This window comes from Dreissena polymorpha, chromosome 3, assembly GCF_020536995.1.
Source record: "Dreissena polymorpha isolate Duluth1 chromosome 3, UMN_Dpol_1.0, whole genome shotgun sequence".
Taxonomy (NCBI): domain Eukaryota; kingdom Metazoa; phylum Mollusca; class Bivalvia; order Myida; family Dreissenidae; genus Dreissena; species Dreissena polymorpha.
This window is the reverse complement of record NC_068357.1, coordinates 103475370-103496416: the sequence shown is the minus strand read 5'-3', so window position 1 is coordinate 103496416 and position 21047 is coordinate 103475370. Positions and strand designations below refer to the sequence as shown.

General features: G+C 36.3%; 1 protein-coding gene and 1 long non-coding RNA gene across 2 annotated transcripts in view; one reads left to right on the top strand and one right to left on the bottom strand.

Annotated features, from left to right (window-relative positions):
* Positions 1-18051, bottom strand: part of LOC127872919 (mediator of RNA polymerase II transcription subunit 29-like) — a 57250-nt gene extending 39199 nt beyond the window's left edge. The window contains exon 1 of the mRNA XM_052416458.1: positions 17840-18051. Coding sequence (XP_052272418.1) covers positions 17840-17968 — 129 coding nt within the window. The 5' untranslated portion in view covers positions 17969-18051. The remainder of the gene's footprint in view (positions 1-17839) is intronic.
* On the top strand, positions 18004-20417 carry LOC127872941 (uncharacterized). The gene is made up of 2 exons (XR_008045846.1): positions 18004-18113; positions 18494-20417. It is a non-coding gene; the product is annotated as an uncharacterized LOC127872941 (long non-coding RNA).
* The last annotated feature ends 630 nt before the right edge of the window (positions 20418-21047 follow it).

The window sequence follows — 21047 nt, the reverse complement described above, 5'->3', positions numbered from 1 at the left end:
TGAAAGTATTTGAAGTTTGAAAGCAATAGCCTTGATACTTAAGAAGTAAAGTGGATCGAAACACAAAATTTAACCATATATTCAAAGTTACTAAGTCAAAAAAGGGCCATAATTCCGTAAAAATGACATCCAGAGTTATGCAACTTGTCCTTTTACTGTACCCTTATGATAATTTGCGAGTGTTCCAAGTATGAAAGCAATATCTATGATACTTTAGGGGTAAAGTGGACCAAAACACAAAACTTTACCAAACTTTCAATTTTCTAAGTATAAAGGGCCCATAATTCCGTCCAAATGCCAGTCAGAGTTACATAACTTTGCCTGCACAGTCCCCTTACGGTAGTTAGTAAGTGTTGCAAGTATGAAAGCAATAGCTTTGATACTTAAGGAATAAAATGGACCTTAACACAAAACTTAACCAAAATTTTCAATTTTCTAAGTATAAAAAGGGCACATAATTCTGTCAAAATGCACGCCAGAGTTATCTAACTTTGCCTGCCCAGTCCCCTCATGATAGTAAGTAAGTGTACCAAGTTTGAATGCAATAGCATTGATACTTTCTGAAAAAAGTGGACCTAAACGCAAAACTTAACCAAAATTTTCAATTTTCTAAGTATAAAAAGGGCACATAATTCAGTCAAAATGCACGCCAGAGTTATCTAACTTTGCCTGCCCAGTCCCCTCATGATAGTAAGTAAGTGTACCAAGTTTGAATGCAATAGCATTGATACTTTCTGAGAAAAGTGGACCTAAACGCAAAACTTAACCGGACGCCGACGCCGACGCAGACGCCGACGCAGACGCCAAGGTGATGACAATAGCTCATAATTTTTTTTCAAAAAGGAAATATTTGTTCAATACACGTGCCGACGTATTGCTTTCATGTGCGCTCAAATTGCTTTCACATGCTCACTAATTGTTTTGATATGTGCACATAATAGAGAGTATGTGTGCACATATTCACTTTTGCCAGCGCACATTATATATTTACCTATATTTTTTAATAATAAACAATACACTGAATAAACAATTCTTATTGTGGATGGGGAAAAGTATATTGATGTTGATTTATTGAAGAACTGTGTGGATAATTAAACTACTTTAGCAATACAGCTGTAAAAGCAATACATTAATAAGTATTTGATGATGTTTGAGGTATTTGTTTTATTTTAAATGCAGATTGATATTGTATGGTACACAACACCTGACATACCACGTAATTATTGTCACTGTGCAGCAGCTGCTGAACTTGTAATTTCTAATAACTTTACAATTGTGTAAAAAGTGAATTATACCAACCATTAAAATTCTTATGACTACACTGTAATGAATAGGTTTTATGTATATAAGATAATTGTCTATTTTAAGATATTGGTTGCCATATGACGATATGGACCATGGATGGAGTGCCAACTACTATTACACCTGAAAAGATTCAACATATCAGACATATCTCTCTTGCGCACCACAACGTATAACAGCAAATGACTAAAAGAGTCTGATACAGTCATCAACATGTCAATGTACTCAAAAGAGATTAGTAACCAAGAAAACATCTTTTGCTGGACATGAATTTATATTACGTAATAAGCAGGCTTGGAAAGACTGCATTTCCTTCCAAAGTCATAAGCTGTCTTAACATATTTTATTTGAGGTATTTACTCATATTCTCTGTCTTTTTGTTTACACATGCTCATCTATATCATAATCATTTATTTTATTTTAAAAATATTTCAATAATTATGATTATGCAAATTATCTGTGCAACTAGCAAACCATTTAAAATCAGAAATATAATTCAAGCCATTCAAATTTATTTCTATATGAGTTGTTTTGTCTAATTTACAATCAATTAATTGTATGGTATTAACAATATACATGAACTTTTAAGGCAAAATTTGATTTGATTGGTTGTCAGTATTAATGTGGTGAGTAATGTTTTTTTTTACATATTATGTTAAAATATTTACAGTTGTTTTGCCTGCAAAAAAGTTACATACTGTCCTTTGTCCTTTCGGGGAGGAGTTTAAAGAATCTTTGGAAGCACCTTTTAGAGACTTGAAGTGATATCTTGCTCAATGAACAGTAAACAGAAATAGTAAATGTTAAACAAGAGCACCGCCTTGCGGGTGCAGACCGCTCATCTATTTTCTTTTTAAAGGTGAAGGGACTCTCATTTTCAATCACAAAGGAGGGAGGGGTGGAGTGAAGAGGGGTGCATTGTGTGGGGGTGTGGACATTTATTACATTATCTACCAAAAATGCGAAAAAAAAAGGAAATAAAAAATCGGGGGTGGGGGGGGTGGGGGGGGTGGGGGGGGTGGGGGGGGGGATTCTTGGGTGCGATGGTTGGACGGTATTTCAAACATAAAATAATAAAAATAAATATTTGTGTTTTTTAACCGTTTCAAAAAAAAAAAATGGGGGGGTGAGGTGGGGGGGGGGGGGGGTATAGTGTGAGGGTGTGGTGGTAATTTGTGAGATGATCTTAAAAAAAAAAAAAAAAAAAAAAAAAAAAAAATTAGGGGGGGGGGATTCGGGTGGGAGGAGGGGGAGTGGGGGGGGGATTCTTGGGTGCGATGGTTGGACGGTATTTCAAACATAAAATAATCAAAATAAATAGTTTTGTTTTTTAACCGTTTGAAAAAAATATTTGGGGAGGGGTAGGGGTGGGGGGGGGGGGTATAGTGTGAGGGTGTGGTGGTGAGATGATGTTAAAAAAAAAAAAATAGGGGGGGGGATTTGGGGGGGGAGAGAGGGCACGGGCGATGGTTTGGGTGGAGTCTATTGTGGTATGTCAGGTAAGAGTAGTTTTGTCAAAGTATCAATCAAATCTAATCATAAATAAAGAAGTTATGGCAATTTTAGAGAAATTTAATAATTTGACCTTGAGAGTCAAGGTCATTCAAAGGTCAAGGTAAAATTCAACTTGCCAGGTACAGTAACCTCATGATAGCATGAAAGAATTTGAAGTTTGAAAGCAATAGCCTTGATACTTAAGTAGTAAAGTGGATCGAAACACAAAATTTAACCATATATTCAAAGTTACTAAGTCAAAAAAGGGCCATAATTCCGTAAAAATGACATCCAGAGTTATGCAACTTGTCCTTTTACTGTACCCTTATGATAGTTTGCGAGTGTTCCAAGTATGAAAGCAATATCTATGATACTTTAGGGGTAAAGTGGACCAAAACACAAAACTTAACCAAACTTTCAATTTTCTAAGTATAAAGGGCCCATAATTCCGTCCAAATGCCAGTCAGAGTTACATAACTTTGCCTGCACAGTCCCCTTACGATAGTTAATAAGTGTTGCAAGTATGAAAGCAATAGCTTTCATACTGTAGGAATAAAGTGGACCTAAACACAAAACATAACCAAATTTTCAATTTTCTAAGTATAAAAAGGGCACATAATTCTGTCAAAATGCCAGTCAGAGTTACATTACTTTGCCTGCACAGTTCCCTTATGATAGTTAGTAAGTGTTGCAAGTATGAAAGCAATAGCTTTGATACTTAAGGAATAAAATGGACCTAAACACAAAACTAAACCAAAATTTTCAATTTTCTAAGTATAAAAAGGGCACATAATTCTGTCAAAATGCACGCCAGAGTTATCTAACTTTGCCTGCCCAGTCCCCTCATGATAGTAAGTAAGTGTACCAAGTTTGAATGCAATAGCATTGATACTTTCTGAAAAAAGTGGACCTAAACGCAAAACTTAACCAAAATTTTCAATTTTCTTAGTATAAAAAGGCACATAATTCAGTCAAAATGCACGCCAGAGTTATCTTACTTTGCCTGCCCAGTCCCCTCATGATAGTAAGTAAGTGTACCAAGTTTGAATGCAATAGCATTGATACTTTCTGAGAAAAGTGGACCTTATGCAAAACTTAACCGGACGCCGACGCCGACGCCAAGGTGATGACAATAGCTCATAATTTTATTTAAAAAAATAGATGAGCTAAAAATGTAAGAGAGTGATAAATGAACAGTTAACAATAAAAGTTTATGTTCAAATGTCATGGAGTAATGTTTTTTTAGTACATGTGTATTTAAATGACCATAGTCTTTACAAACTAAAAAAAACTGTTCTTTTTAATTACCTGAAGTTGCAAGTATTACAGTGAAAGAAAACAAGAGGGCCAAGATGGCCCTAGTTCGCTCACCTGAGAGGAGTCGGTTCATTTAATCTTTACCAAACGTCAAACTTGACCTAGATATTGTCCAGACAAACATCCTGGTCAAGTTTCATCACTATTGAACCAAAACTCTGGCGTATGGAGTGTTTTTGTTTTTGTAAGATTATACCTGGTGACCTATATTTTGAGTTGAACCCCCTTACCAAACATCAAACTTTGTTTACAAAAATAAATATTATGACAAAGATTCATAAAATCTGAAACAAAATTGTGACCTCCAGAGTGTTTACACGGATTTTGTGTAATATAATGAAAATTTGGTTAATTTAAGGGCAATAATTATGGCATTAATTATGTGATTTTGCTCATTATCAAACTTGACCCGAGATCTTTCAGCAACTTTCATAAATAATGCCTGAGAAGTGTGAATGCTAGAGTGTTTACAAACTAATTGTGGTCGAACGGACAGCAGACAAAGACCAATTCTTAAACCTCACCTGAGCAATCAGGTGAGCTAAAAAGTGTGTTTCACCGATCTGAGCCATTTTACAACTTGTCCGAGAAATCAACTAGAGGCCCATGAGGGCCTGAATTGCTCTACTGGCTGGAATCAATAGGGCTCAAGCCCTTGATAGTATGAACAATCTAAGTAAGTTTTAAATAAACAGACCCAAAATGGGAAATTTATCGCATAAACAAGAAGAAACGTAAAATTTTAACTTCAAATGGCTCCTTTTCAACAATAAGTTGGACAAATTTTCTTAACTCTCCAATGGGGTTCTGGACCTTGATGACATAAAACATCCGTTGAAGTTTCAAAAGGATAGAACTTTATATGTAAACAAACAAGAAATGTGTTTGTCGGAAACACTATGTCCCCTTCTGTGCCGCTTAGATTTTATTTTTTTTACCTTTGACCTTGAGGGATGACCTTGACCTTTCACCTCTCAAAATGTAAAGCTCCATGAGATACACATGCATGCCAAATATGAAGTTGCTATCTTCAATATTGCAAAAGATATGGCAAAATGTTAAAGAATTTTATTTTTTTCTCAAATTCAAGGGGAGATTATTCTGGACTTATAACTCCGATATTGCTCATTTTCAATAGGGTTTGACTCATCATTCAGATAAAGACACTGTGCAAGTTGGGAAATGATTGGATGAAAACTGTGGACTTTATTGCGTAAACAAGCCTTATTTCACAATTTTCTAAAATTCAAGGGGAGATAATTCTGGACTTTTTACTCTGATGTAACCCATTGTCAATAGGGTTCGAGTCCTCATTAATATAAAGACACTGAACAAGTTTGAAAAGAATTGGATGAAAACTATTGACTTTATTGCGTAAACAAGCCTTATTTCACAATTTTCTCAAATTCAAGGGGAGATAATTCTGGACTTTTTACTCTGATGTAACCCATTTTCAATAGGGCTCGAGTCCTCATTAATATAAAGACACTGAACAAGTTTGAAAAGAATTAGATGAAAACTGTGGACTTTATCGCGTAAACAAGAAAAGGTCTAACGCACGCACGGACGACAGAAACCACGCCATGACATAAGCTCTTCAGGCCTTCGGCCAGTAAAGCTAATTAAAACCAATGTATTGACTAAGTTTCACGATGATAAAGCAAAAAATGAGAATTCTATAGTGTTCGATCACAAGGTTTCTCTCTAGTCACATAAGGAAAACTGCCCCCCCCCCCTTGGCGGCCATGTTTTTTGACCGATCGGGACCATTTGCAAACTCATCTGAGATATATATAAAACAAATCATTTCACCAAGTTTCATGATGATTGGGCAAAAAGAGTGTTCAAAAGCTTTTTTAACTATATAAATATAAGAAAACTGCCCCCCCCCCACCGGCAGCCATGTTATTCAACTGACCGGAACCATTTTTTAACTCAACTCTCGTATCAAGAAAACAAATGTTCTGACCAAATTTCATGAAAATTGGGCAAAAATGTGACTTTTATAATGTTCACATGTTTTCACTATATACATACAGAGAAAAATGCCCCGCCCACTGGTGGCCATGTTTTTCACCGAATCTGGACCATTTTCGAATTCGTCCGACCCAGCATGACCGAGTTTCCATCTCCATTAAGATATCATTGGGACAAATCTTCTGACCAAGTTTCATAAAGATTGGACAAAAAATGTGACCTCTAGAGTGTTTACAAGGTATCTCTATAGCCAAATAAGGAAAACTGCCCCGCCCACTGGCGGCCATGTTTTTCAACAGACCAGAACCACTTTTAAACTCAACCAACATATCATTAAGACAAACATTTTGACAAAGTTTCATGAAGATTGGGCATGAAATGTGACTTCTACAGTGTTTACAAGGTTTTTCTTTTTTTTGACCTAGTGACCTAGTTTTTGACCCGGCATGACCCAGTTTCAAACTCGACCGAGATATCATTGGGACAAAGCTTCTGACCAAGTTTCATGAAGATCGGAAAAGAAATGTGCCCTCTAGAGTGTTTAAGAACAAATGTGGACGGCCGGACGGAGGGACGACGGCCAAAGACTGGTCACAATAGCTCACCTGAGCAATCAGGTGAGCTAAAAAAAACAACATCGAACCTCGAATAACATTTAACACATAAATGATACACACAACTAAACTGTATTATTATGAAAACATTAATAGTCAAACGGGAGTAACTACTGTAAACTTAAATGCAATATTTAGAAGAGTTGTCTAGCATGTTACATGACCTTAATTCATTATTGTTTACCAGCCTTTTCACTATATAAATATAAGGAAAACTGCCCCGTCCCTCTGGCAACCATGTTTTTCAATTGACAGGAACCATTTTCAAACATTAATCTCATATCAAAGAAACAAATGTTCTGACCAAATTTCATGAAAGTTGGGCCAAAAATGTGCCTTCTAGAGTGTTCACATGTTTTCACTATATACATATAGAGAAAAATGCCGCGCCCACTGGCGGCAATGTTTTTTCACCGATCTGAACCATTTTCGAACTCATCCGAGAAATCAATAAAACCAATGTTTTGACCAACTTTCATGATGATTGGGCAAAAATTGTGACTTCTAGATTGTTTACAAGGTTTCTCTATAGCCAAATAAGGAAAACTGCCCTGCCCACTGGCTGCCATGTTTTTGAACGGACTGGAACCTATTTTGAACTCAACCAACATATCATTAAGACCAACATTTTGACAAAGTTACATGAAGATTTGGCATGAAATGTGACTTCTACAGTGTTTACAAGTTTGTTTGTTTTTTTGACCTAGTGACCTAGTTTTTCACCCGGCACAGCCCAGTTTCGAACTCGACCGAGATTTCATTGGGACGAAGCTTCTGACCAAGTTTCAAGAAAATCGGACGATAAATGTGGCCTCTAAAGTGTTTACTAACAAATGTGGACGGACGGACAGACGACGGACAAAGACCGGTCACAAAAAGCTCACCTGAGCAATCAGGTGAGCTAAAAATCAAAGTAAACATTGAATACATTTTTTTTCTTAAAACTCTGTAGGACTTACGAGGGGCATTAGCCAATCTATTGAGAATTCGGGCATACTCCCATATTAATATCACTTGTAAAGAACATTATTGAACATGTTGTAACCCAATAGATAAAGAGGATGAGTTCCATTGGTATTATTTATGTTTTTGTCCTTGTTATAATTTGAGGTCCGTGATTTGAAAACTGCCTTGTAATTTTTTGTCATCATTGGACAGTCTGGTTTGTAAATTGTGACCCGATCTGCCAGTCATGATCAATGTACATATAAAGTTTCATGATCTTAGGCTTAAGCATTCTTAAGTTATCATCCGGAAACCATTTTACTATTTGAAGTCACTGTGACCTTGACCTTTGACCTAGTGACCTGAAAATCAATAGGGGTCATCTGCCAGTCATGATCAATGTCCCTATGAAGTTTCATGATCCTAGGCGTAAGCATTCTTGAGTTATCATCCGGAAACCATTTAACTGTTTCGAGTCACTGTGACCTTGACCTTTGACCTAGTGACCTGAAAATCAATAGGGTTCATCTGCCGGTCATGATCAATGTACCTATGAAGTTTCATGATCCTAGGCGTAAGCATTCATGAGCTATCATCCGGAAACCATTTAACTGTTTCGAGTGACTGTGACCTTGACCTTTGACCTAGTGACCTGAAAATCAATAGGGGTCATCTGCCAGTCATGATCAATGTACCTATGAAGTTTCATGATCCTAGGCGTAAGTATTGTTGAGTTATCATCCAGAAACCATTTTACTATTTTGAGTCACTGTGACCTTGACCTTTGACCTAGTGACCTGAAAATCAATAGGGGTCATCTGCCAGTCATGATCAATGTACCTATGAAGTTTCATGAACCTAGGCGTAAGCATTCTTGAGTTATCATCCGGAAACCGTTTTACTGTTTCGAGTCACTGTGACCTTGACCTAGTGACCTGAAAATCAATAGGGGTCATCTGCCTTTCATGATCAATGCACCTATGAAGTTTCATTATCCTAGGCCTAGGCGTTCTTGAGTTATCATCCGGAAACCATCTGGTGGACAGACAGACCGACGGACCGACATGTGCAAAACAATATACCCCCTCTTCTTCGAAGGGGCGCATAACAAGTTGATAGTACATGTATATATAATTATTTTCAAACCAGTTTTCGCACACCGAAAAACAAAAAACTGGTTGGCTCAAAGAAATTTTGGGACAGCACTAGCCCTGGTAGATAGACCCCACAACACCAGTACATAATATAATCTGCAAATGTGGTCCTTTGGAAGCATAAACTGCATCCAAGAACGAGTCACTGTGACCTTGACCTTTGACCTCAAAATCAATAGGGGTCATCTGCCAGTCATGATCAATGTACCTATGAAGTTTCATGATCCTAGGCGTAAGCGTTCTTGAGTTATCATCCAGAAACCATCTGGTGGACGGATGGACGGACCGACCTACCGACATGTGCAAAACAATATACCCCCTCTTCTTTGAAGGGGGGCATAAAAATTATCACTGTGTGTAGAGGCTGGAAGCACTTAGAGCTATTGTTCACCAATTTTAACACTATATTTAGTGGGTGTAGTCTTAAAACTTCTTAGCCCTAAATTAGCGTTTCCGTCTTAATCAATGCAAATAGTGATCAATATTGATAGCCGGTACATGCCCTTCCACTACCTTGTACAAGAACATCAACCTCTGGTGGCGTACTCGCCTCTCTTGTAGTGTGGGGAGGTTTAGGTTATCCAGCATGGCTGATACACATCCATCTTGTCTGGAATTGTAATCCTTAGTGATAAAAGCGTTTTGCAGATCACTGGACTCCCTCTAGCTTGTCTATGTCGCCTTACTGGTATGGGTCCCACACTACACTTCCATACTCGAGTTTAGAACGGATGAGCGCTTGGTATACGGTTTGCCGGCAGCTTTGGGGGCAGTATCTGAGGTTACGTCTCAGGGAGCCTAGTATAGAGTTGGCCCGTTTTGTTATGTTTGAGATGTGGGTTTGCCATTTCAAGTCATTGGAGAAAGTAATACCTAAGTATTGTTTCTCTTGGACATTTTGAGAATTGTGTTGTCAATGGTGTAGAAGAAGGGAGATTTTGATTTTGAACGGAAGACATAGCATTTCCTGGATTAAACCGCATTCCCCAATCCTGGGCCCATTTTTGTAGATTTTCAAGGTCTTCTTGTAGGATTCTGTGGTCTTTAATTGAGTTGATGGCTATATACATTTGTGGGATTTCACTCTTTCTGGTACATAAATCAAATTTAGATCATAATTATGACAGAGAAACAGCAGGGGCCCTAACACTGTGCCTTGTGAACCGACAGACCTACAGCAGTGTTACGGGACTCTCCTTCAACCACCATGCACATTTCACGTTGTGTGAGGAAGTGTGATATCCAGTTGAGTAGTTATCAAGCTTCAGCAGTAGGCATTGGTGGGGCATGATGTTGAAGGCCTTACAGAAATCGAGGATAATGGTGTCAACTTGTTTGTTCTGGTATCAGAGCAGGTCATAAGCTGTCACAACAAGTAAGTTTCACAAGAGTATCCTGAGCAAAGCCATGATAAAGGTATGTTAATACGTTGTACTTGTCCAGATGGTTGAGTATATTTTTTAGCCTTTCAACGTATTTTAAATATTTTATGCATCTCATGCTTTTCACAGTATGTGAAGATTATAAAATGTATAATATTTGCAATCAAAATTAATTATAGACCACGCATTTTTTACTAAATCTTTGCATAAGAAAATAATGCAAAAAAACAACAGTTAAATGTATGTTATATGATGACACACAGATCATACATATTTATACATGTATGTAGCAATATTATTCAATAACATTTCAAAACATCAAACCCTTATTTCTAGCTAATCACTTAGGATTAATATGCTTTTGGTTATTTGAATTTTAGTATGAAGAACCTCCTGTGTATTTTAACTGAAATCATGAAACTTGGTCAGAAGATTTGTCCCAATAATATCTTGTTATCTCAGGTGAGCGTCTTTGGGCCTTTCAGGCCCTCTTGTTAACCATAACTCTTTCACATGTGATAAACAACTTCTTCGTTCATCTCATCATCACTGTCATCCTGTAAAACAATTAAGCAACCCGATAGTTATTTTCCAGAAGTTTAAAATCAAGCTTAAAATTGTCGGTGCCTTTTACAAAGGCTAGGGACTCATGCGTTTTGGTTTACAGCGACTGTATGCGACACACTGAACAAAATATAACATTATTTTCGTATTTCAGCCAAGGATAGTTTTTTATCCACTTTTCTTGAAATTCACATTTCTGTGATTTTTCCTAGTCATTTGTTGACTTACGATATGTAGTGGGCGGTTTCTTGCCAGGCTTCGCTCCAGCTACGTATTTAAGCAGACTCATCTTTGATTAAATTGATTTCAACAAGTCATGATTGGTCCATACATTAAACGGATATTATCAAGTCTTAATCCAGGCCATGTGGTGAACAATTAATATTGGTGATTTACAATTGGCACACGTCATGCTGATGTGTTTACTGCTGAAGTAAACCAATCGATGTCCACGGATTGCATTTCGGAAATAAACACCGTTTTATTTTGTAACCTTGTGTGTGTGTGTGTATTTCCAAAGTTGTAAGTCCTTCAGCGCGTAAGGCTGCATTATGTGAGTACTAGTTTTTAAGCTTCTTTTATAAATTTATGACTATGAATCATTATAAACATAATTATTAACATTTGTTCTTTACATTTGTTGATTTTTTCCAAATGTTTATCTTCAGTAATAATAATAAATAAATGATTGTCTTGATAGTGTCAAACTGCCATCTTGAAAATGTTTTCTTGTTTAGCCGTGTATTCTGATTGGCTTTTCCAATTTCAATATTTGCATATCTATAAATAGCCTTAAAACTGACATTGCAGAGGAGGTTAATTTCTTGTGAAAAAATTTCAACAGACGATGTAATATGGAAAATAATCATAAATAAACGATTGTGTGTTACTAAGGAACACTATATGAACAATTTATAAAAGAGGAAATATTTGATAAGAGCTCTAATGAAAAACAATATTAACCTAGAATTCTCATAGACTTGGTTAAATCCAATCAAATGCGAGCTAACCCTGAGAAGTTTCAAGCTATCTCAGTAGGGGTTAAATTTAATGCAAAAATTAAGTCCTTCGATATTAGTGGAAATATCATACAATGTGACGAACAGGTCAAGCTACTTGGCGTTGAGATCTTCTTAATTTTGATGCCCAAATCTCCAAAATGTGCCAAAAAGCGGCTAAACAGTTAAATGTCCTGCTGAGATTAAGCAAGTTCCTTAATGTCCCCACTAGGCTTACTATATTTAAGTCTTTTATAAAGTCAAACTTTAATTTCTGTCCTATAGTGTGGCATTTTTTCAGCAAAGCCAACACAAACAGGCTCGAAAAACTCCAGTACAGAGCCTAATGCGCATTATCTACAATGATAACACATCATCATATGAAAGTCTCCTAGAAAAGGTTAAACTCCAAACTCTTCACTTGAACAGGTTACAAAACATTGCCATAGAAGAATTTCAAATGCCTGCATAAAATATCCCCACCATATATTCAAGATCTAGAAAAATTCAAATCATCTGCTTACAATTGCAGGTATGATCATATGAGAGGTGCCTACAGTGCGGACCACAAGGTATGGACAAAATTCCTTTGGTTTTGAGGCTGCCCGAGTGTGGAACAGTCTCCGCCCAGATATTAGGCGCCAGGACAACTTTAACCAGTTCAGGACACTGGTCTGCACCCAAAATGTAAAATTAATGTTCTCAATGTCGCCTGTAGTGCATGCTCCACATTTATTTGCTTTCTCATTTTTACGTTAAAACATTTCTCATGTTTTTATCTTACTATGCTTTGCTTCTGCTTGTGTTTTATAACTGATGTAGTTACCTGATGTAGTTACATGTAGTCTTATTATTTTATCTGAGTTGCTTTTGTTTTATATGTATGTTTTATTAGCCTAGTTTAATATTATTTCTTACCAGTTGCATGATGTTTGTGTTTATGTTCTTTTGTTATTATATCCATGTAGGCTATGGCCCTTTTAGTCAATGGAATATAGAAATTCAGAGTAATTAAAGATACGCTAGATACCTAGTTGCTTCCCCTGACAATCATTTTAGTCTTTAAAAAAAATAACATTTTTTTTACATTGTTATACTACTTTACAGCACCTTACCTTTCATTTAATACTAGTTACTGTCCCTTATTCTTATCCACTTGTGAGTAATGTATGCTTAATGTGATAATAACAATATAATATATTGTCTTCTAATAGCCAGTGATGATATAATATTTGATTATATGTATTTAAGCATGTCATTGTGTTATATTTATTATGTCTTGCTATGCATGTTCAGGGGTTTTCCTCGCTTCATTGGGAAAAGGCCCTAGCCTATGGATTTTGGAAAGAAATTGCTTATTTTGAGAAAAATTCTCGCTAAAATTACTGCTTTGGGAAATGAAAAAGCTGATTAAGTTAGGATTTTGGGAAAAACTGCATGATTTAAAAAAAAATTCAATTGGGAAGCGGCCTTTAATAGGCCTCTGTTATATAAGATTGAAAACCCCTGATGTTTGATCTCAATATCTTCTTATGTGCTTTCATTTTACAGCTGCTATTATTTGTTATTGTATTCTTTTGTTTGTCGGGAAAAAAGCTATTAGCTTATGTTCATTGTTTATAATGTTCGACATAAAATAAATCTTCTTGACATTCTTGTATCTTGTATCTGTTTTTGTCGCATTTTTTATCAGAAAAACGATGGTGACCTGGTCAAAACTTTTTTCCTAACAACTGCATAATGTTGGAACGTAACGTTCTATCACGTAATTTCACACGATCTCTATAACCAAGACTCTAAAAGAACCCATGACTCAACAAGAAACTACCATACATGTTTTATGTTACAAGTTATTTTGAATAATAATAGTGTTCTAAATGTTAAAGGGGCTGTCCAACAGATTGGTAAATTGACAAAATTTCAAAAAAGTTGTTTCAGATTCACAAATTTTCGTTTTTTGTTCTGATATTTTTGAGGATATAGTAATACTGACCATTTACCATGCTCTTAAATATCCATTAGAGTGGTGGCACCTATTACCGAACACTTAAGCCAAAAATTACAATGTTCGGTATTAGATGACACAACGCAAGAAAACGTTAATTGTAATTGAAGTATATACTTTATTTTGCTTTTATGTAGGTCTTTTGAAATGCAACGATTCATCCGTAATAAACGTCTACGAGTTTTGCATCGTATTACCGAACACAGCATCTTTTACCAAATTTAGATGATTCTATTACCGAACATTTCACAGTTAAAAAAAAACACAACATCTCTCACCTGAAATAAGATCTATTTTTGTAATATTTTTATTAATTGGTGATAAATACAACATTTATTATCATAAAATAGTAATTTATTGGTGATAAATACAACATTTATTATCATAAAATAGTAATTCATTGGTGATTAATACAACATTTCTTATCATAAAATAGTAATTTATTGGTGATTAATCAACATTTCTTATCATAAAACAGTAATTTCATTCACAAAAACATCATTAAAGTTTTAGAGCAAACACCGAGGATGAAGACTCAACAGTATTTGCACTTGCAAGGCACATCATCCAGGTAGTCATCTTCGACACATTCCATATGAAACCTTCCATAACACATTGTGCACTCAATGTACACATCATATAAACGCTCACAAGCGTAGCAGTGACCGTCTCATTGCGTTTCCATTCCCGATCTGCCTGGCGCTCCATTTTGGCCTTTTCCTCGGCCTCCTTATCTAGATGTTCCTGTTCAAGAATTTCACGAAACTTAGCCCCAGTTACAGCTTTGGGTAGCGGTGTATGTTTCACTTTGTTATTCTTTGTTTCTTGTACTTTTGGTTTGACTAATATTTTTCTCATCGGTGATTGCGATGCGGGGTTTACATCTGAGCGAGACTCAGTTGTCGATTCTTTTGGTTCACATGGTGCCCCTTGGATCATTTCATCAGAACTATGCGGTACGTCTGCGTTTCCGGAATAAGAGGCAACTGAGGTTTGAACTGCATTAGCAGAAATGTGCGGTAAGTCTGAATTGCCGGCATCAGGCGAAACCGTGGGTTGAGCTGCACCCATTTCTGTATCAGTGTCCTCAGCGCTGGTGTAAATGTTGCTTGGGTCCAGTTTAACAGAACATAATACAACGTCGGGGTTGAAAGGAAATAGTCCGGCTTCCTTAAAGCCATTGACGGCAACATCCACGGAAGTACTGCGGCCCAAGCCTTGCGAAACACAGAGGCAAATGTGCGCTTTGTAACGACATAACCAATATTTTTAAGCTGCCATTCACTAACAGACTATTTCCAATTGCGCTTCAGTGACCCAAACAAACGCAAATCCAACGGCTGAATGACATGGGAAGCATGTTCAAGTAGACAATACAGTTCTATTAAGTTGGATCTGCAGATGTCAGACGCTTGCATGGTGACATGGGTCTTGTGACCGTCAAGAAGGAGGAGCACTGGCTTCTTTACTTGCCTTTTATTTATCGAGGGTACAAATACGTCCTTCAGCCACGTCGCAAACACCTCGGAGTCAATCCAGCCGTTTTCAGATCTTCCAAATGCTGCATTTTCAAATCCTTCGAGGGGGTTGTACGTGAATCGTTGACCAGTATAAATAATCATTGGCGGTATATAGTGTGCTGTTGCGCTTACAGCTGCCATGACTGTAAGAGGTGACTTGTCGCTGTTTGCGAAATGGTAGACTACCGGTGCTCCACGACAACCAATTACCTGGTTTCCCTTGGTACATAGGGCAAACCCGCTCTCGTCAGCATTATAGATCCTGGATGGGTCTTTAAGGAGGTCACTGTCACCAAGTTCAACATCAATGTAGTAACTGAAGTCCATGAACCATTTCATTACCTTTTCTCGTGTGACAAGGGCGCGTTCCTTCCCTATCTGGATTGTAGTTCGCAGACTTAATTCGGGATTGCGTTTGAAAAAACCCTTGAGCCATCGTTTTCCAGGCCTGTTGTCCTTAAACAGATTAGGACGACCATCTGCATCAAGAATCTTCTTTACTGTTGAAGCAAGCTCTTGATGGGTGCGTCCGTAGCCAATGCGAGACATACCGCCAGCCCACTGCACAATACATTTTTCCTTTGTCAGAGAGAGAACAAGCTTTACCCCACAAGAATGATTGTTATACTTCCCTTTCAGATGGTCATGTATCGTAGTTTTTGGTATGCCATACTCAGCAGCTGCATGATTCAAGATGATGCTTTTACTTTTTACCGATTCTACAACCTTATCTAGGGTGTAAGTATCAAACTTTTGACGCTTCTTTGCACCAATCTGCCGACTCATGTCTGTAATTTCAAGAATAGTTCGCGTTATTTCTAAAACTATTTAAGGTTTAAAAAATTATGTGTGCTAGATTTTAATATAGCAGCTTAATATGGATTGTATATAAAATAGATCTTATGTGTTTAAATCTCAATGTTTTTTCTGCTTATTTTGGGAAAAGGAGTCTGACTAAATTGGGAATTATTTTTTTACAAAATTGCCCATTTTAGGAATTTTTGCTAATGAAACGGCTCATTTTGGGAAAACATTGTGAATTTTTCATTCTAAAATAAGTCAGTGGTTTAACAAATACATTTGTTTTTATTTGTTATTTTGTCTTCTTAATATAAATACATGCAATATTTGGACTGTTCAACGTTTATTCAAGTACTGCAATTTTGTTTTTCAGATACAGTTACACTCTGAGATAAGAACTGTACAGTCAAAAACTTATAGCAGATACTTTTGACCAAAACAAACACTGGTTAGTCACACAAGTTACTGCATAATTTTTCTCTGCTTTCTGTTTTTGAAAGCATCACACAGCTCCTCCAATGTTTTGTCATTCAGGTCTAGACTTTCAGACCTGCAGGTAAGCACCAGATGAGTAAGTTTGGTTTGTGTGAATGTGCTGCTTAATGGGGAGCACAGCACGTTCATGGTGCTGAATCCTTGCTCAACCACAGCAGTGCTTGTTGGTATGATACACATCAGCTGGACGAGTTGGAACATTAATAATCTAATCAAAGTCATAAGACACTTCTTTCTAAAAAAAATACTTTTTTTTTTGGAAATTGGTAACTTTTTTTATAATTTCGGTTTGGGATCGGGTCCGTTTGCTTTGGGAATGCCTCCGTTTTCCAGAGGCGCAGACAGTGCTCAAAACCCCCTGAATCTATATTTATTGAGTTAAATTGTGTTAAGATAGCTTTATTTTCAAAACTAACATCATTCAAAACAAAAATTCGGTAATAGATTCCCCAACCATTTGGAGTGATTGTATTACCGAACACCTTTATAACTTCAACATTATACCTAATCGAATGCTATTTACTCTCCTCACATTCCGTACAATAACATGTGATGTCATTGTTTAAAAAAAATCAAATTAATATAAGCAAAAACACACAAAATACTCTTATGAACATGGAGTGTCAAAATTTAGATCGCCGTAAAAAACTGAAAACGAAACAGAGATATTTAATCAATGTCATAAAATTCGAAAAAGACTTAGTTGTGTACTCGCTGTTAGAGGTCAAAGAAAAATCATTATGTCACAAAATATGACGTCACCGGTGTCAAGGTTTTAAGCAGCTTGAAAATAGCGATTAGTGTAAAGTGTTCAGTATTAGATGTACGTTCGCAATTAGATGCCACCACTCTATATGCATCTTTTGACGATTTGAAAACCTGAAAATTATAAAGCGAAGCGTCGGGCGACGCGAAATGATTGTATAATTTGGAAATTTCTGTTGTTGTAGTTATATTTTGGGAAACAAGGATTGCTCACGTAGGTAAAAAATACATCCCCTATAGCCTCTTAGAAAGCATGAGCATGGATGGTCGAGTGGTCTAGTCGGGAGACTTTTTAATCCAGGACTCCAGGGGTCAGTGGTTCGAGCCCTGTTGAGGGTTACTTTTTTTTAAATTGTATTCTTGTTGTTTTTTTGCTGGAGATTTTTATGTCAAATGTTTAAATTTATCAATATTAAGCATTTAATGGCATGCTTCAATACATGCCAAAATCTGTTGGACGGCCCCTTTAATGCACCGGTAATACCCTTTACAAATGGCTAATTTACCACAATTGACTCTTTCAATCTTGGAAGCAATGCTTGTTTTACTTTCACGATAGGGTCAATCTCGATATCTTTTGCAGCTTGGGGTTGCGGCTGCTGTCCTGTAGGCACTTGTTGCATGGATGCTGCCATTTTTTATACGGAAATATACTAGATATCAAACGATTTTACAATCGTGTTACATCGACTCAATCGGGAACTCTCGGACAATTATCATTAAAATCGTCAATCTCCTTCGCAGTGGTCTCCCTTATACTAGAAGAGACCATAAGGGGAGGTAACCAATCTACCCTCTGCCTCCACAGGTGGTTCACGTAGTCTGGATTACCTGCCCCTGTACTAAAGTATTAGTACAACGGGAACCAGAATAGTGGTTCACGTTGGTCCATATTTTGGACTAACGTGATTCCAAAATATTTTACTTGTTGAAACTATTTTTTAGATACGCAATTTATTAAAAGTTTGCTTATAAAAAAAAAATGAAGATGGATACGTAAAACATAAAAAATAAACAATACTGAAATAACGAATTTCGTTTTGTTCCGGACTGGTTCGTACCAAAAGTTCAAAAATCGCAAAATCAACGGTTTTTAAAACGATTTCAAAACATCAATGTCCAAATAAAATAAATTAATTATTTTATTTTTATTTTTTCAGGATAAAATGTGCAGTTGTATCAAAATGAAATTCCCTGGTCCAACATGTCAGGCACTTGGCATCAGCTGTGAACATTGCAAAAACTTGACTCGTTGAACAATGGAAATAAACGGTGTACGGAAGAAACCCCCTCCGGAAGAAACCCCCTTCGCTAAAAACGGCAGGGCGGAAGATACCCCCTTTCATAGTTTACATACGCGGAAGAAACCCCCTCGCTAGTTTTGCATAGGCGGAAGAAACCCCCTCGCTAGTTTTGCATAGGCGGAAGAAACCCCCTTCCATAACGGAACAAACCCCCTTTCAGACGATTTAGTTACATTCAAACGCACGGTAATTGTTTACAGAAATTCACTTTCATTTTCAGAAAGTTCCCGGGAAGCATGATTGCATGATTCAATTTTTTTTTAAGACGAATGCTTCGGTTATTGTAGGAAAATATGTACGAAATATCTTCGTCACTATCGGCTCTGGGCGCTAATTTTGTGTTTTTGTTATTTTTATCAATCTAGTACAAGTTAACGCATATAAAATGGTATAATCTTACTGAAAGGAGTGCAAGACAAATTCACACGAGCATCTCATCAGCATATAACAGTTTGGAAATAGATTTTCGCACCTTTATTTAATTATATAAAAGGTACTTTAATGTACCGGCTATTGTAGATAATGATGAGAAGTTGTATCATGATCGGCGCCTTTGCGGCTCGTGTGAAGTTATGTACAGTTTTTTAATTACATTAGCATTCGGCTATAATTGTGTGATTTTAGGGAATAATTTGATCTTTGTAAATAAATGTAAATATATGCCTGTTTATCGTTAATAAATGCGTGTCTTTTTTCAACAACAAATTGTTTACTAGAATTGCGTTTTAATATATGCTTGTTTGAGATCTTAGTAAATAAATGTAAATATATGCCTGTTTTATCATTAAATGCGTGTCCTTTTTTTGCAACAACAATTTGTTTAATGTTTTCTAGTATATGCTTGCTTGATCTTTGTACATAAATGTTAATATATTTCATTCTATTTTTGTCTATTTTATCTTTCAATAATATTTCTTTCCCCCATTCATACATTATTCGTTTTATGACCATCTTGATTAATTCTTCACAGCTTGTGAACAAACGGCCGGTACACTCCTATAATCAGATTTTCGCACCTTCATTCAATTATCACGATAACGATGTTTGAGTTTCACAGATTGAATATTTAGTGTGTATCATTAACAACTTCATTAACAACTTGTGAACAAACGGCCGGTACATTTCTTTACTGTAAATCCGAAACACACTCCCGTAAGTTGGTATTAACGCGTTTTTAAAACGAAACACACTTCCGAATGTAAATATTACCACAACGTTGAAATATTTTTGCGGGAAAGACTTAACACTTACGAAGGGGGTTTATTCCGCCTGTCTGAAAACACGCAGGGGGTTTATTCCGCCTGTCTGAAAACTCGAAGGGGGTTTGTTCCGCCTATGCAAAACTAACGAGGGTGTTTCTTCCGCGTATGCAAAATGTGAAAGGGGGTTTCTTCCGCTATGCCGTTTTTAGGGAAGGGGGTTTCTTCCGAAGGGGGTTTATTCCGGTAATCGAAATAAACTAATTCTGCAAGAAAGAAAAGCAGGAGTGTTGGTATGGCCTATCAGAGAGGATACACAGACTGTAGAGAGAAAGTTCATTCTCGATGTTTTCGACCTGCCAGAGTGCATTACCTCAGGACGACGGTGTTGTTTTTTTTCCAAATTATGAACATTATGACATATTGTTCAATCTCTAGAAGAAATTGTTCTTTTAAACAACACATGTATTGCAAGTAACATTACTGTTGTTTAATACATTTAAGAGCAAAAGGGTTTTATTATGTTGTTTGTGTTTGTCAGCGGTATTGATTTTTTCCTGGACAATAAACTATTAAATGTTTCTTTTTTAACCTCAATAGCTTATTTGTTGTTTGTTGAGATAAAGTATTTTAATGCAAAAAGTGGAAAAAATACATAGAGATGGCAAGTTTCAACCAAATGAAACAATTGAAACAAAAATAATAAATTCAAATGAAAGCAAACAAAGTTATTTTGTTCAACGCACAGGTACTATAATTAAAATGCTCAGCAAAAAATCACCAAAAAGTTAATTTTGGACAAGTGAAAACATTAAATTGCATAACATTTGAACCAGTAAAGATATTTTCAAAATTCGAATTGATTTAAAAACTACAAATCAAGACCTACTGTCTGGTTAAGATCATTTAGAAAATCAACATGTTTGGAAAAATTACTGCGGTTGCTTAGTATGAGTGCATATTTGGTCACCCATCTTATTTTTTAGCTCCTCCTACCCGACACTCTTAGAAAAAAAAATCCGAAAATCATTTTATTAAAAAATTCTGGCATAAAGGTGTTAATGATGAGTACTTGGTTGATATTTTTTTGTATTGTTTTGTCAATTCGTTTCTTAAATTGCCTTTGATTATGATTGATTAAGTTAATTAAACAGCTTTAATATCGTTTACAAACTGTTACCACAGTAAATTTATTTTCCTATATAACCTTG